The sequence below is a fragment of the Lutra lutra genome, chromosome 16 (assembly GCF_902655055.1).
Source record: "Lutra lutra chromosome 16, mLutLut1.2, whole genome shotgun sequence".
NCBI lineage: Eukaryota > Metazoa > Chordata > Mammalia > Carnivora > Mustelidae > Lutra > Lutra lutra.
In genome coordinates, this window is record NC_062293.1 from 337,737 (window position 1) to 352,897 (window position 15,161).

The 15,161-nt window shown below is 53.5% G+C and overlaps 1 protein-coding gene across 2 annotated transcripts in view; it reads right to left on the reverse strand.

Moving 5' to 3' along the window:
• TBCD (tubulin folding cofactor D) overlaps positions 1–15,161 on the reverse strand; it is a 155,390-nt gene that overhangs the window by 126,755 nt on the left and 13,474 nt on the right. For both annotated transcript variants that reach the window (XM_047709329.1, XM_047709328.1), the window contains exons 6-7: positions 14,456–14,511; positions 10,999–11,131 (exon numbers count right to left, since the gene is read on the reverse strand). In XM_047709329.1, coding sequence (XP_047565285.1) covers positions 10,999–11,131; positions 14,456–14,511 — 189 coding nt within the window. The remainder of the gene's footprint in view (positions 1–10,998; positions 11,132–14,455; positions 14,512–15,161) is intronic.

The following is a 15,161-nucleotide window of genomic DNA, read 5'->3' on the forward strand; positions in this document are numbered from 1 at the left end:
GTCCACTTGGGGAGCGCAAGGCATCGCTGGTGACATGTCCCCAGCTGCCAGTGAGGGCAGCAGCCATGAGGAGCGCGAAGAACCTCACTGGGTTTTCTTTAATGACCTGAGTGGGGCACCAGGGTGGCTCAGTTAAGCATCTGTCTTCAGCTCAATCCGTGATTCCACCATCCCAGGATCGAGTCCCACATTGGGCTCCCTGCTCAGTGGAGAATCTGCTTCTCCCTCTCCTTCTGCCGCTCACCCCCACCCCCAACTCCTGTTCTCTCTCACTCCACTCTGTTTCCCTCAAATAAATGAATTTATTAAAAATCTTTGAGGACCTGTAAACAAGAAAAGGTGTCAAAGGGTCAAAGTTACGGGCCCAAGCAGCTGTCATGAAGGTTGGGAGCCCAAGCATGCACTCCTGGAGTGTCATTCATGCCCAGTCAACATGTGAGAAAGGGCTCCCCGGGCCTCTCACACACATTTGTTCATCCTGTGGGGCCCTGGCAAGGCATCTCCCACCCCTTCTCCTGTAACCAGGGACAACATCCAAATCACAGACCTCACAAGCTCCAGAAAGCTCAACCCCAAATTTTACCCTCCACTTCCAGGTCCCAAGAAAAATGGGACAATTCTGGGGTGCCTGGGTGGCTCAGTGGGTTAAAGCTTCTGCCTTCGGCTCAGGTCATGATCTCAGAGTCCTGGGATGGAGCCCCACATTGGGCTCTCTGCTCAGCGGGGAGCCTGCTTCCCCCTCTCTCTCTGCCTGCCTCTCTGCCTGCTTGTGGTCTCTGTCAAATCAATAAATAAATAAAATCTAAAAAAAAAAAAAAAGGGGGACAATTCACGCAAGCATCCAAGCCCCTTCCACAAAGAATACTAGCACTGAGCACTTCCAAGAATTTCTTACAAGAATTTCCTCTCCTTCAGAAACAGTATTTAACCAGCAAAGTAAGAACTACTTGTTTTAGATGTGAAGGTATGTAAGCCCGTGTGCGCTAGACTCCCATCCCCCTGACACCAGGTCCTGACAGTCAAGGAGCTGCTCAGCCCTTCGAGCTGCCCCCACATGGCGCACCCCACCCCCACCCGGCCTCGAGAGACAGACAAGCTACCCGGTGCCCAGACTATCAGAGCCCACAGAATCCTCACAATGGCTGCTGTTTTAAGCCACAGGCTTTGGGGTGGGTTGTTACCCAACAGAGAACTCTTGACTTGGGCAATTCACCCTGTAGGTAAGGGCGCTTCTGTCAAAGCCTGGACAGCAGACGCCACCCGGACAGCAGGATGACACGCGATAGGGACGTAAAGAGAACCCACCAGTGCAGAAAGTCTGAGGGGAAGGAGGGAAGGACTGAGCAGCCAGAAACAGAGCTGACAGCACGTGGTGGTTGGTTCAAGTGTTCTCTGGGGATGGCTGGGTGGCTCACTTAGTTGTCTGCCTTTGGCTCAGGTCATGATCCCTGGGTCCTAGGATAGAGTCAGGCTCCCTGCTTCTCCCTCTCCCTCTGACCTCCTCCCTGCTTGTGCTCTCTCTTCTCTCTTTCACTCTTTCTCTCAAATAAAATCTTCCAAAAAGTGTTTTGGGGGTTCATTCACCAACTAAACTAATAAGAATTTAAAATACTATGACAGGGGCGCCTGGGTGGCTCAGTAGGTTAAAGCCTCTGCCTTCGGCTCAGGTCATGGTCCCAGGGTCCTGGGATCGGGCCCCGCATCAGGCTCTCTGCTCGGCAGGGAGCCTGCTTCCTCCTCCTCCTCTCTTTGCCTGTCTCTCTGCCTACTTGTGATCTCTGTCAAATAAAATAAACAGAATCTTTAAAAAATAAATTAATTAATTAAATAAATAAATAAAATACTATGACATGCCAGAAGTGATCTTTCCTGTGAATGTTCTTTATTTGCCAAATTCTTTACAAAGTCTCAGTAAGAAAACAGAACAAAAACAGTGAACGGTGGCTCTGACATGGCCCCACCACAGTGCATGGTGACAGGCCCCTGCCTGGAGACACCTGGCTTGGCCCCTAGCAGTCCCCACCCCAAAGAGAAGGGCCAGCACCAAGGCCCGCCACAGCCACTGTCTGGACTAACGGAAACCAATACTGCATCCTTTATGGGTATGAGAGGAGTTCTATCCCTTTGCTCTTCCCAACCTTGAACCCACAGGATAACCCAAGCTCTCTGTACATGTGAAGAGAAGGGTCACTGAGTCCCAGCCCCCTCATGAACAGACTCAGACTCATGGAAAAGGATGAAAAGGAAGAGAAAAAAACAAAATCAATGAAGAAAAGGGCTTCATTTTTGTGAGTCTTGTTTTTTTTTTAAGATTTTATTTATTTGGTTTTTTTTTCAAAGATTTATTTATTTGAGAAAGAGTAAGCGAGGGAGAACATGAGCAGAGGGAGAGGCAGAGGGAGAAAGGAGAAGCAGACTCCGCAAGGAGCAGGGATCCTGACCTCAGTCCCAGGACCCTGGGATCATGACTGCGCCCAAGGCAGACGCTTAACCCACTGAGCCACCCAGACATCCCAGTCTGCTTTTACACATAAAAATGGGGCACCTTCACCGCCATTCACTCTTGAGAGCGTGTGGCTGTGCAGGCACACACAGCAGTGGGGGAAAGCGGCAGGTCAAACTGCTCTCGTCTTCTCTGGTCTCAAGCACCCCTCAGCCAGGCCGTGAAATGGGAAGTACACTTTTCATGGAAGCATAAAACATGAACCAAGCGCACACGCCTCTGAAAGCACCCACTCTGCATAAGCACTTACACCGCTTCCAGATCAGAGAAACACCAACAAGCAGCCCAGGAGAAATGACCGTCAGGGTTGTTTCTGTTCTAGAAACCGGCACAGCGCAAGGTGCAAACAAAAGGGAGTTTCTTAGTAATCATTCTGCACTACCACACCTTCCGGTTGCTACCCACCCAAGCCTGCTTTTCTGCAACGCGAACACCAGCTTCGCACCCCGGGGCATGTTCTCTGCGCCTGTGAATCACGGGCTGTCAGCTGCGCCGGAGCCAGTCGGCCCTGCTGCTGAGCAGGAGACACTGGTCTAAGGCTCCCTCCAGCACCACCAAGTCAAGGCCAAGAAAAGCAGCTCCACCCAGGACCTGGGAAAAAGGTCCCCCACACCAGACCAGCTCAGGGGTACCCCTCGCCAGCACCTGGGAACTCTCCCGTGAGCTGGTGCCCTCTGCACCAGCCCACCACCGGCTGGGCACCTCCGTGTGGGGTACCGTCCCCGGCACCCCAGGAAAACATGACATCATAAACACACCAGCAGTCAGGCTACAGCCAGGCGAAGCGGGCCCCTCCCTTTCTACACTCCTGACTCTTGTCCCAGTGCTTAGGAGCGTACCGTGCCCCTCATGGCGGTGGTGTCACACACAATGGGGATAAAAGTAAACACCATCAGGCAGTGACACGACCAGCTTCAGGATGGACAGCATTGAGAGCCTGCCCCACGGTCCTCAGCTGGGCCACAGCAAGCCCACCCAGGGCCACACCCTCCACGGAAGGCAGCAAAGCCCAATGGCACTGCCTCTTTGTGTCACCCCAGAACGCACTCTACAGAGGAATTCTAACACACCCTCCTACCACCACTGGCTGGAACCCACCGCACCTGCCGGCTTACAACGATTAAAGAGAAGGGGGATTCGAAGCCAGCCTGCCGCTGTCCCCCAAAAATAACAGTAAGCAGACACTGGTCAGAGAAGCCCTGAGAAATGCAGAAGCAGTCGTGTCCTGAGGACAGTGCCCACCCAGGCTGCACTCCAGAACCAGGCCCTGGCCAGGCGGAGGTCCACCCTGCTAAGGGGAACAAGCCAGCCAGACCAGAGGCACCTCCAGCCCCCCGGAGAAGCAGGACATCTCCTCTTTTCCCTCGAGGGTGACCACTCTGGGTGTGGCCTCTGGGGACCCCCATCCCCCGCCTCATGGGAGCCTGTCAAACTCCACAAACTGACCTTCCACACAAAGGCCTTCAAGAACCTTTAACAGAAGAACTTCAAACACCACAAAGCCGGAAGATCTGAAAGCTCTCCATGGAAGGACTGGAATCACTCCGTAAGAGCAACAGACATGGTCCTGGGCAGCTCCACGAGGTGAGGAGGGAAGACCAGCAGGAGACGTACAGGATCCAGGACATAGGATCAACAGATCAACAGGACATAGTCCCTCCCGAAGAGGTCTTTGCTATTCCCACTGGCTTCAACAGCCAGTAATTTTATTTTATTTTTTTTTATATTTTATTTATTCATTTGACAGACAGAGATCACAAGTAGGCAGAGAAGCAGGCAGAAAGGAGGAAGCAGGCTCCCTGCCGAGCAGAGAGCCCAACGCGGGGCTCGATCCCAGGACCCCGGGATCACGACCCGAGCCGAAGGCAGAGGCCTTAACCCACTGAGCCACCCAGGCGCCCCTGCAGCCAGTAATTTTAGATAAAAACAACTGTTTCTCAATCAATTGAAAAATACCAAAAATCCTGGTCACACATCTCCTACTCGCCTAACGCAGCGAATGTGGAAGGTGCCAGAGACACAATTCCTGCCACAGAGAACTTAGTAACCAGCCAGCCAGTGCAGCACGCGCCCCATTCCCACGCCAGAGCAGCGCAGCCACAGGCTCGAGGGGGACACGGCCCCACGCCACGCTGGCATCTGGGCAGGGAGGGGCTCTGAACCCAGTGGGAGGAGAGGGACCCCCACCCAGCCAGGAGGCCCCCAAGAGACCCCCTCCCCTCCAAGGAAAGTGAGGAGAGGGGACCCAACGAGGAGCAGGAGAAAAAGCAGGTGGCACGCCTCACCCAGGGACTAGACGGGCACACAGCCGAGCCCACCGAGGGACTTCGACAGGGCCAGTGACCCGAGCAAGAACACCCATGCCAGGAGCCACTGAGAAGAGCCTCTGCCGCTTCGGGCCCACACCGCCGTGCGCACCCTCTCCTGAACCAGGGCACACACGAGGGTGCACCAGCACAGGGCCCAAAACCCTGGGGGAAACCAACACAAGCAGCCTGCTTGGCCTGACTCTGCCCCGTGCCTGGTGCCCTGCCAAAGGGGCCTGGAGGACAGACTTCTGCAGGGCGTCTACTCTGCAGCTCAGGCTCCCCAACCCCGTTCCCGGGCCCTCTGCCCTCTTCGTTCTACAGTGGCACCACTGAAGGGTGTACGGACAAAGCACAGCTGCGGCTGAGGGACCTCGGGGGTGGGTGCCGCTGTCCCCAGAGGGGATGCCGCAGTCAGAGCAAGCTCCTGTGTGGAGAGCGTGCCAGAGCAGAGAGCCATTCTAGGCCAAGGACAGACTCCTGCCCCAGAGTGGAGGATGGGCCACGGAGGGGGTGGCCAGCACATGAAGAAAGGAGGGCCAGGCCAGCGACACCACCCCAAGTCTCATCCACATGGCCAGAGGAGACTGGACCTGGCCCTGCCTGAGCACCCTTGTCTGTTGCTGGGGCCTCATTCCACGGGCTGACAGGAGGAGGGAAAAGTGACCGAACGACATGGGGTCTGAAGCACAGCAGGTACACAGAACTAGGGCTCTGTAGGACTCAGAAGAACGAGGAACTAAAAGTCAAGGGTTAATCCAGAGAGAAACATCAGTGGCCCTCCAACAGCAAGGACAAAGCCTGAGAAACACCTGCTTAGGGGGAGGGGTAAGGGCGGCCAGGTCCCATTCACCACAACCACCAAGAGGGTGGGAGCTACAAGGCCCCCGCATGGCCCCCAGTGGAGGCCACAGGCCCAGCTGGACAGAGGGCACCGGCCAGGAGGCCCACAGCTCTGGGCCAGCTCCATGCCAGCTGCCCCGCTGCGTGCTCTTCCTCCGTCCAGGAGGCGGAGAGCCTGGGACCAGCAAGGCCCCCTCCCCTCTAAGCGTGGGCTCGGCTGGGCTGCCTGCGAGCATGCACCTGTCCAGGAGGACACGTCATCTGCTCACACAGCAGGTGTACAAACCAGGCCCGCCAATGGGATTAAAGGCGTGCCACACAGCATGCGTGTTTCGACAGGACTCATGTCACCATGCTGCCTGCCCCACGAAAAATGCTGAGTTCCATAAAATTAAACCAGTATCAGAGGCGGCTGCTCCGTGGATTTAAATCCACAAGGAAACTGAAGGTTCCCATTTCCCCTGCATTCCACAAGAACACAGAGGTGCACATCAGCCTGAAACACACACACACTCACACGGCTCTTACCCCAGCCTCCACCCGAAACCCTGCCCCGCAAGGGCTACGACTAAGAAGCTCAATTGGGCCATTTGTCCTCCGGCCACGCTGAACCCTACGCGAAACCACAGAGTGCTGCTCTCCAAAGAGCCCTCAGAGGAAAGAAATCAAAGCCTCCCCGACAAGTGTTCTGGATAATCAGGTGGCTTCTTTTCATCTTCAAAGAGCATGACATGCACTAATTAGCCTCCACACCACCCTCTGAGGTAAGAGCTTTGTTATTTCCCTTGGACAGGCGGGGAGCGTGGAGGAAGGCCTTCGCCTCTGCCTGGGGTCACAGGTGTTGCTACAGGGCGTCCTGAGGCTCAGGACTGGCCCGCAGAAGACGGGCCTCCCTCAGGGCAGCAAAGCACCCAAGGGCAGAGCCACCCCAGCCTGGAGCCCAGGACGTGCATTTCTGGTGCATCCCGCCCTCACCAAAACAACAGCCGCTCAACCTGGGCTGGAGTCGCCTTTTATTTACTTAGACTCCAGGCAAAACCAGAACAGCTTCGGGACTTGCCCTCCACATGCACTCAGGCGCTGGGGACGGGATTACCCAATTTCTAGTGTCTGCAACGAAACACTGTGTCCCCCCACGAGAGCTATGCTTTTATCCCTGATAAAGTCAATCAAACAAACTTCACCGTGAAGGACACAATCGCAACTGGCAAAGACGAGTGTTTTATTGCCGCCCTCGCACCCGCAGTACTTCTGTGTAAGAAGCCCATCTTCAGCAATACAAGTTCCCCCCCCTCCCAGCCATTCCAGGGCGCACGAAGAGAATCCCCCATCACCCTCAGTCACTGGGCCACTCAACCCCAGCAGTGAGAGCCAAGAAGACACAACCAGCAATAAGGAAGCAGAAGTGACAGCCCATTCAAATGATGACCATTTTCAATTTTGAATACGGAGTTTTCCTTCTTCGAATTTCATCAATTTGCAATAATCCTAATGCTTAAAGCAGGACTAAGCCAGAGGACCTTCCAGGGACAGGAAGCCACCAGACTCCCGTTTCCCCCACACAAGAGTTAAAATTCAGCGCCGCAAGAGGAAGATGCTTCCAGGAAAATAAAGTCAAACCCTAGTTTCGATGGTGCTTGTTACGAGTTCACCTGTTTTGCCTAGCTCGCGCTAATGAACAGGTGGAGAGAAACGAAGCCAAGTGCATCAAAGGAGACAGACGCAATCCGAAAGCACAATACACCTGCAGGTTCCATCACGCAGAGCGGACGCCCGGCTGCTGCCGTTCAGGTCTGACGAGCTCATGGTGAAACCTGCTCCCTGTCCGCGAGAGCCCAGCACCCACACCACTTCCTCCTGCCCAGGCAGCGTCAGCGGTAATTACACCAAATCACTGCTTTGAAAAGGAAAAGAGAAAAGGAAACAAGACGTGTAACTCCAGAAAGACCCTAGGTTTTCCAGAAGAAACGGGCTTCAGAAGGTTCCAGAAGGGTGTGCGGGGCCCTGCAGGCTGCCACTTCCCAGCAGCTTCACTTCCCCAGGATTTGAGTTGCCCTGTCTGGCCACTGCCCACCTCGCTGAGGGCGCCCCTCTCCAAACAGCTCTGAGGTACGGCTGCCGGGCTGCTCCAGCGCCCTGCTGCGGGAGGGGCAGAAGCTTTGGGGAAAATCCCTCTATTTCTCAAGAGAAAGAGAGAAAGAGAACTTCTAAGGGTGGAGCCTAGAGACACCCACATCCACAGCCCTCCCCCACTCCTGGCTGGCTCTCCGCACTGAGAGTGGTGCTGACCTGCTCCCACAGCTGGTAGGACAGCCTGTCCCACCGAAGCACTGGGTTTTGCCATTGAAGGCGTGTCTCCCCCTTAGGAAGCAGCAGCAGAAAACGTGGGAACAACGTTGAAACAAGCAACAAGATGATCAAAAATATTTTTTAAAGTAAGTAAATAAAAGGACCTAGGGCAAAGCAATGCAGAACTGGACAAAAAGGGGTCCCTATGCCCTTCTCAAGCCTTCAGGAAGAGCATCAGAGTCCCAAGGACCTGAGCCCAGGAATAAGGGAGCCATCGGGAACTCTTGCAGGAGGCTTGAGTGCACAGGTCCGCCACTGTCTCTTCCGGGAAACCTGCCTCATTGCTGCTGGCCCAGGCAAGGGCCACACAGGCATCACCTGCCCACAGATCCCTAGGGCAGTCACAGTAGTCTCCAGCCCTACAGCCTAGTCACCCTGCTGGCCCAGCTGCCCCTATGTGTATGAACACAGCTGTGGCTCCTGGAAAGGTGGTTCCTGGAGGGGTGGCTTCCGGGCAAAGGTTACAGGAGACCCTAAGAGCCCGTCCCAGATACAAATTCCTGACTAGGCAAAGAAGGTCTAAAATAAGACCCTAACCACAAAAGCCAGTTAGGTCGAATGTGCCTGACCCTCCTGCGCCCACACTCAGATGGGTCTAGCACTTTGCCCTGCATGCCACAAGAGACCGAGAGGCTCCAGCTACATTCTGTCAGACCTTCTGATTGTTTCTCTATGACCTAAGACTTCTCAGTGAAACTCAGGGCAGAAAATTAAGACTCCCCTTACACCCAAACCTTCAAATAAAGCATCTCTACTCCATTCACCCATCCTTTACCAGAATTACCTAAAACGTAAATGCACTTTCCCAGAATTCGGGCAATGACAGCCTGGTGGGCACACGTCTGTGCCCCGAGCCTCCCCCACCCATCCACATCCACACTAGGTGCCCTTACAGGCCAGCCTCACCCTGCGCTGACTGCTATCATGGCAATTACCCTGAAAATCCCAATAAAACCCTTTCTAAGCACCACCTCCGCAGAGAGCTGGAATGAGAGCCACCTGAGGGCACAGGCTGTGCATCTACACAAGCTGACACCCCATGTTTCATCAGTAGCACAGGTGTGTGCCATGGATAAGAAAAAACATAGAAAATATTTAAATTGTTAGGTTAAAAAAAGAAAACAATTGTTACATACCCAAGGGAACTAAAATACATGTTCAAACAAAAACTTACACACAGAAGTCCAGGTTAGCACTACTCATAAGAACTACGGATACCCACAGAGCGGATATTATTTGGCCATAAAAAAGAATGAATTACTGATCTAAGCTACAACACGGATGAACCCTGAGAACACAACACTAAGTGAAAGAAGCCATTGACGAAGGTCACGTGTTGTACGATTCCATTTATATTAAATGTTCAGAATGAGCAAATCCACAGAGACAGAAACTAAATTATTGGGGAAGGACTGCTAATAGGTGTGGGGTTTCCTTTAGGGGTGATGAGGATATTTTGGAATTAGATAGTGGTCATGGCTGTGCAACCCTGTGCATATACAAAACAATCACTGACTTACACACTTTAAAAAAACAGATTACTCATGGTGTACAAATTATCTCTCAATTTATTCTTAAAGATTTTTAAATATTTATTTTAGAGAGTTTGTGCGCACACACACACGTACGCACACACGCGGGCCCAAGCAGGGGCAGAGGCAAAGAGAGGGGGGAGAGAGAGAGGCAGACTCCCAGCGGGGCACAGGCGCCCCCCACCCCCCACAAGATGGGTTCAATCCCACAACCCACAAGATAGCGACCTGAGCCAAAATCAAGGGCTGGACATTCAATCGACTAAGACACCCTGGCACCCTTCTCTCAGTATTTTTTAAAAACTAGTGCACAACGTATCACATTCGTTTACAGAATGGAAGAAAGAAGGGAAAAAAAAAAAACAAACAGCACCTCAACAGACTACAGGAATTCAGAAAATGTTCTATTTTTCCAGTTTTCTTTACAAAATGTCTTGAAATATTCTCATCGGAAAGGCTCTGTCCTTCTGAAGACAACAGCAACACGAATGGAAAGAAGCAGATGCCAAGAATGTCCCCTCAGAGGCCAGGCAGTCTGTGCCCTAAGTGCCCAGGACAGGGTGCGCAGTTAGGAAGGGCTGTCCCCAGGCCCTGGTGGCAGCCCCACCAGTGTCACCTCCTCTCTTCCTACATCCTGTGCCCACTGCCCTGGGTGATAACACCATCAGCCCCACTTTCCACTGGCCCTCATGGCTTCCTACCCCTCATTCCACCTGTCAACAGCCAACACACAGGACAACACCCAAGAAAATGATGTCACACTGAGTCATTGGTCCAAGCGTCTCCATTTAAACCCAGTCCAAAATGCCCTGCTCTCCAGAAAGTGGGCCCTGGGCCTCTACAGCTTCAGAAAAAGGCCAAGAACCAAGTCCGAGCTGCTGCAATTAGAGAGCAGAGAGGAGGCACCAGGCCCCCAACACCCGAGGACCATGAGAGCCTCGGCAGCCTCCCCTCTTCTGGAACCGTCCTCCTCGTTAGCACTAGAAAAGGCAACACAGTAGAAAGACGAAGTGGGAAAGGGTAGGAGGTAGGGCACCAACCCGGGCTCTCTGGGCAGGTGCCTCTGTGTGTTCCACGCACTTGTTCCTAACACCCTAACCCAAGGAGCTGAACAAAATCGAAGTTCAAATCTCCTGCCTCATTTCATCAGAGCTCGTTCAGATAATTATACTCTGGACACAATTACGCAGCAGGAAACCCAAGGAGGACAGGCCCTGCCCACCGGCCTGCCTACCTGCCCCAGCTCTGTGGACACCACTGCCACCTGGTGGCCACGCACCGGGCTGGCTCAGGCCATCTCCCTCACTGGAGCAGAAAGCCCAGTGCGGACGACCCAAAGACAGGCCTGGGTTACAAGGTGCAGTGCTGTGCTGTTGGGGTTAATGGTCTCTCGCTGTGTTCCAGCTACTTCAGAATGGACTCAAAGGTAAAGAGAACCTGTCCCCTCCCCCGGGGTAGTGTTTACCAGGGCCTGGAGTGTGCCATCCATGGCGATGACTCCCTCGATGGTCTGGAAGGAGGAGCGGGCCAAGGTGTGCAGGCTCCAGTCCAAGAAACCTGCCATCTTCTCCTGCTTGACATCGGGCCGTGTGACAAACCTGCCAGAAGGAAACAAACAGGCAGGCTGACAGCTCACTCAAGGCCCCAACCGAAGAGAGCTCAACCCCTTCCAGCCCACCAGGTCCTCCCATCAAGAGGAGTCTCCATGCCAGGACATCTGTCCTCGCGTTGTGAATTATGTCCTCCTTTCAAGACAGACACTCTAGGACACTCTCCAATCTAAAACACCAAGATGGGGCGCCTGGGTGGCTCAGTCGTTAAGCGTTTGCCGTCAGCTCAGGTCATGATCCGGGGTCCTGGGATCAAGCTGCTCAAAAGGGAGCCTGCTTCTCCCTCTCCCACTCCCCCCGCTTGTGTTCCCTCTCTCTCTCAATCTCTGTGTCAAAAAAATAAAATCTTTAAAAAAAGAAATAAAACACCAAGACACTACCCAGACCATGGCCTTCACGCAGTCATTCCCCAGCATGACCTCTCTGAGGTGATACACAGGCCCCACCACCCCCGTTCTCCTTTCTCCTGGGCTCCCACTCATCGTGGGCCCCCTACACTGTAGGACCACCTTTACCTGTCCCCATCACTGCCCAGGAACCCCACCAACACCTACTACTCAGCCCTTCCCTTTCCTTGGCCCAAATCCATCTCTGCCTTAGGACACTGTACCACCTCATATGGCAAGGCCTGGCCCAGCAGCAGGCCCCAGGCCCATCCTCCCTGCATCTGCCATGGGTGTTCCTTCCCCCCACCCCCTCCACCCAATGCTGCACGACCCTATGCAGCCCACACAGGCTCAGCTCTACACTCTCTGGGAGCTTGGACGGCACATACTGGACCCTGCCCACTCTCTTACATGCTGGTCTAAGCCAGCAGCCACCCCCAAGCCCCCACACCCATGCCTGAGCCCCCTTTATTCCAGTCCACAGATCACATGCCAGGCCCTCAGCTCTCTGACTCAGGGGCTCGGGTTGAAGCCGTCGTCTCCTAGGAAATCTTCCACTCCTGCGGCAGAAGCACAGGACACAGGCAAAGAACATGAAGAGACAGAGGGTGGGAGATGTGCAGCCTCTGAGAGAGGCCCAAGGACACCCTCCCAAGGAGACAGGAGACCAGAGAGAGTCGGGAGACAGGACCTCACACCCCCTTCTGCTGCCCCCCACACTTAATGCAGCAGGAACCCGTTTTACGACGCGCGGGCCCGCTTCTCCCGCCTGTGGGCACCACGTGAGCCATGGCTTGCTCGAAGCAGCGCTCGGTGCGGTTCTGGTACCTGCCTCGGCAACCCTGCGGGAAGCTCTCGTCCCACCTCAGAGCCCTCTCTTCCCTCCGAAGAGCCACTGCCTCAGTGCAGTCACAGCACCGCGCAGAGGCACCCACAGCCTGGCCAGTGGGCTGGGGCACTTTTAACGCCCTGAAAACCAGCCCGGACCACACGAAACGCTTACTCGCCCCGACCACTAGAGGGTGCAGGAGAGTCCTGCAAGAGGTTGGGTCTGTTGGCAGGTCACCCTTCCTGGAGGACCGCAGGGAGAGAACAAAGAAAGGTTTAGGGCTTCACGTCCCCAGTCCGCAGAGATGGGGTGCTCCACAAAGTAAAACTCAACATAACTCTACCAAAGCCTCAGTATTGCTGGTGATAAAAAATAACAGAAACATTTTTCATTTAACAAATTTGCCAAACACGTTAGGATCACACACAGTACTGGTAAATATGGGGGAAAGGTAATCTCTCCAGTAGTTGCACTTAAAACCCCGAAAATGTCCATTCCACTTGCAGGAATTCATCTCTAAGAATCAACCAGCACGGTACAAAGATTCCTATAACGCGTTCATGACAACACTTGACTCTACTAACACGCTGCAGGGCAACGGTCTGCATGTCCAACAGGGGACTGCAGAAACAGTAACACATTCACACCGTAACCGTATTTTGGAAAAAGACTGAATAAAGCTCCAGGCCCATCTGTCGGCACCTGGTAGGACAAGTGTGTGCACCAACGTGTCCACAGACAGAGCACGCCCACAGACGATGGCAGGCCAAAAGGAAGAAGCAGTTACATCTCTGGGGGATGAAAGTACATGCGGATTTTGTACTTAATACTTTTCTTTGTTTTCCAAAACACATGATTACTCTTACAATTAAAAAGAAACTATTTATTTTTTCTTAAAGACTTTATTTATTTATTTGACAGAGAGAAAAGAGATCAAAGCAGGCAGAGACGCAGGCAGAGAGAGAGAGAGAGAGGAGGAAGCAGGCTCCCCGCTGAGCAGAGAGCCCAACTCGGGGCTCGATCCCAGGACCTTGAGATCATGACCTGAGCTGAAGGTAGAAGCTTTAGCCCACTGAGCCACCCAGGCGCCCCGAAACTCTTTTTTTTAATCACAAGAAACCTCTGTCAAGCGAGTACCTCCCTCCTCCGGGTGAAGCAGTACAGTGGGCTCCCGTGTTCCCCTCACGCCTGAAATCAGCTCTTCTACTCACGCTGTGCCCTAGGCTGCAGCAAGTGCTTGCACAAACACCTCACCCAGGGCCCCTGCCCTACAGAGCAAGGGTTTCTCTTACCACTTTGACCAAGTTCATGGCTACACATCCAATTATAAGGGGACCCTGAATGAGGCGGTGCCCATTTTCCCAATCAAAATATCCAAAAGGTTTTACGGCCCATTTTCAGCTTTCACAAATGTAGAGTGAGGGAAAGCCAAATTTTCTCATTTATTTACTCTACTCACTGATTCTAAGTCACGTCCTACAAAAGATTAATGCAGAAAAACCGCTTCCTTCCATTCTCATTTCACGAAACACGTTTACACAGCTCTCACACAGATCTTGGGTGTTTTTCAGAGACTCCGGGGCCGCTGTCTGGGTCAGCTCCCTGAGCTCATCAGACAAAGCCATGTTCACGTGTTTGAGGCACAGCCTGTTTTTCAGTCAACAGAGAATGTCTGGGGACTTTTATCCCCAGACACAATGACTCAATCAAGCTCACGGTCTCCATAAACCACAGCTTTCCAAGTGACCTTTACAGACTCTCTAACTGCCACCACCCCAAAGGCGAGGTCCTGGCCCAGGCATAAATAACTGGTATACCTGCTCCAAGCCTGCGCTCCGCTGACGGGCCTGTCAGGTGACCTCCGGGAGCCCCCAGCCCAGCACTCAGGTTCAGAGGTCTCCCGCAGCCAACCAGAGCCGATGCCCCCTCAAAGAAAGGTAAGTACTGGGCAGCAGGAGAGACTTCCCCAGGCCCGTCATCCCAGAGTCGTCCTCCAAGGTACCACAGCAACACAGAAGAATATAGAAGACAAACCCTCTCAGAACACACCAGTCTCGTATCAACCAACACAGCTGTGAGGGGCCAACAGGTACTTACTTGGACACAAGGACCGCAGCTGCATCTCGGGCCTTGTCACTGACAACCAAGTAGGTCTAGAAGAAAGGATCAAGGACAGGCACTGTTACACATGCCATAGATACCTCTGGGACCCAGTCACCGGCCAGTCCCACACACGGGAGCTCCTGGAGAAGCCAGCCCATGAAGCTTCTACGCAGAGGCCAAATTTCAAAGCTGTAAAAACCACCCCTGAACTCAAACCGCAGTTGCCAGCAGCTGCCAAATGCTGCGCTCAGCACCCAGCAGGTGCCCGGTTGCACAGAGCATGTGGCCAGACCCCTTGAAATGCACGTGTGTAAAAACACCAGAAAAATGAAACACACATGTGTCACCCAGCTGTAAAAACGAATCACAGGGGCACCTGGGTGGCTCAGTCCGTTGAGTGTCTGACTCAGCAGGGAGTCTGCTTGAGATACTCACTCCCTCTCTGCCCATCCTCCTGCTCATCCTCCCGCTCCCCCTCAAAAATAAATACATAGGGGCACCCGGGTGGCTCAGTGGGTTAAGCCTCTGCCTTCGGCTCAGGTCATGATCTCAGGGTCCTGGGATCGAGCCCCGCATCGGGCTCTCTGCTCAGCGGGGAGCCTGCTTCCCCCCCCTCTCTGCCTGCCTCTCTGCCTACTTGTGATCTCGGTCTGTCAAATAAATAAATAAATAAATAAATCTTTTAAAAAAAAAAATGAGC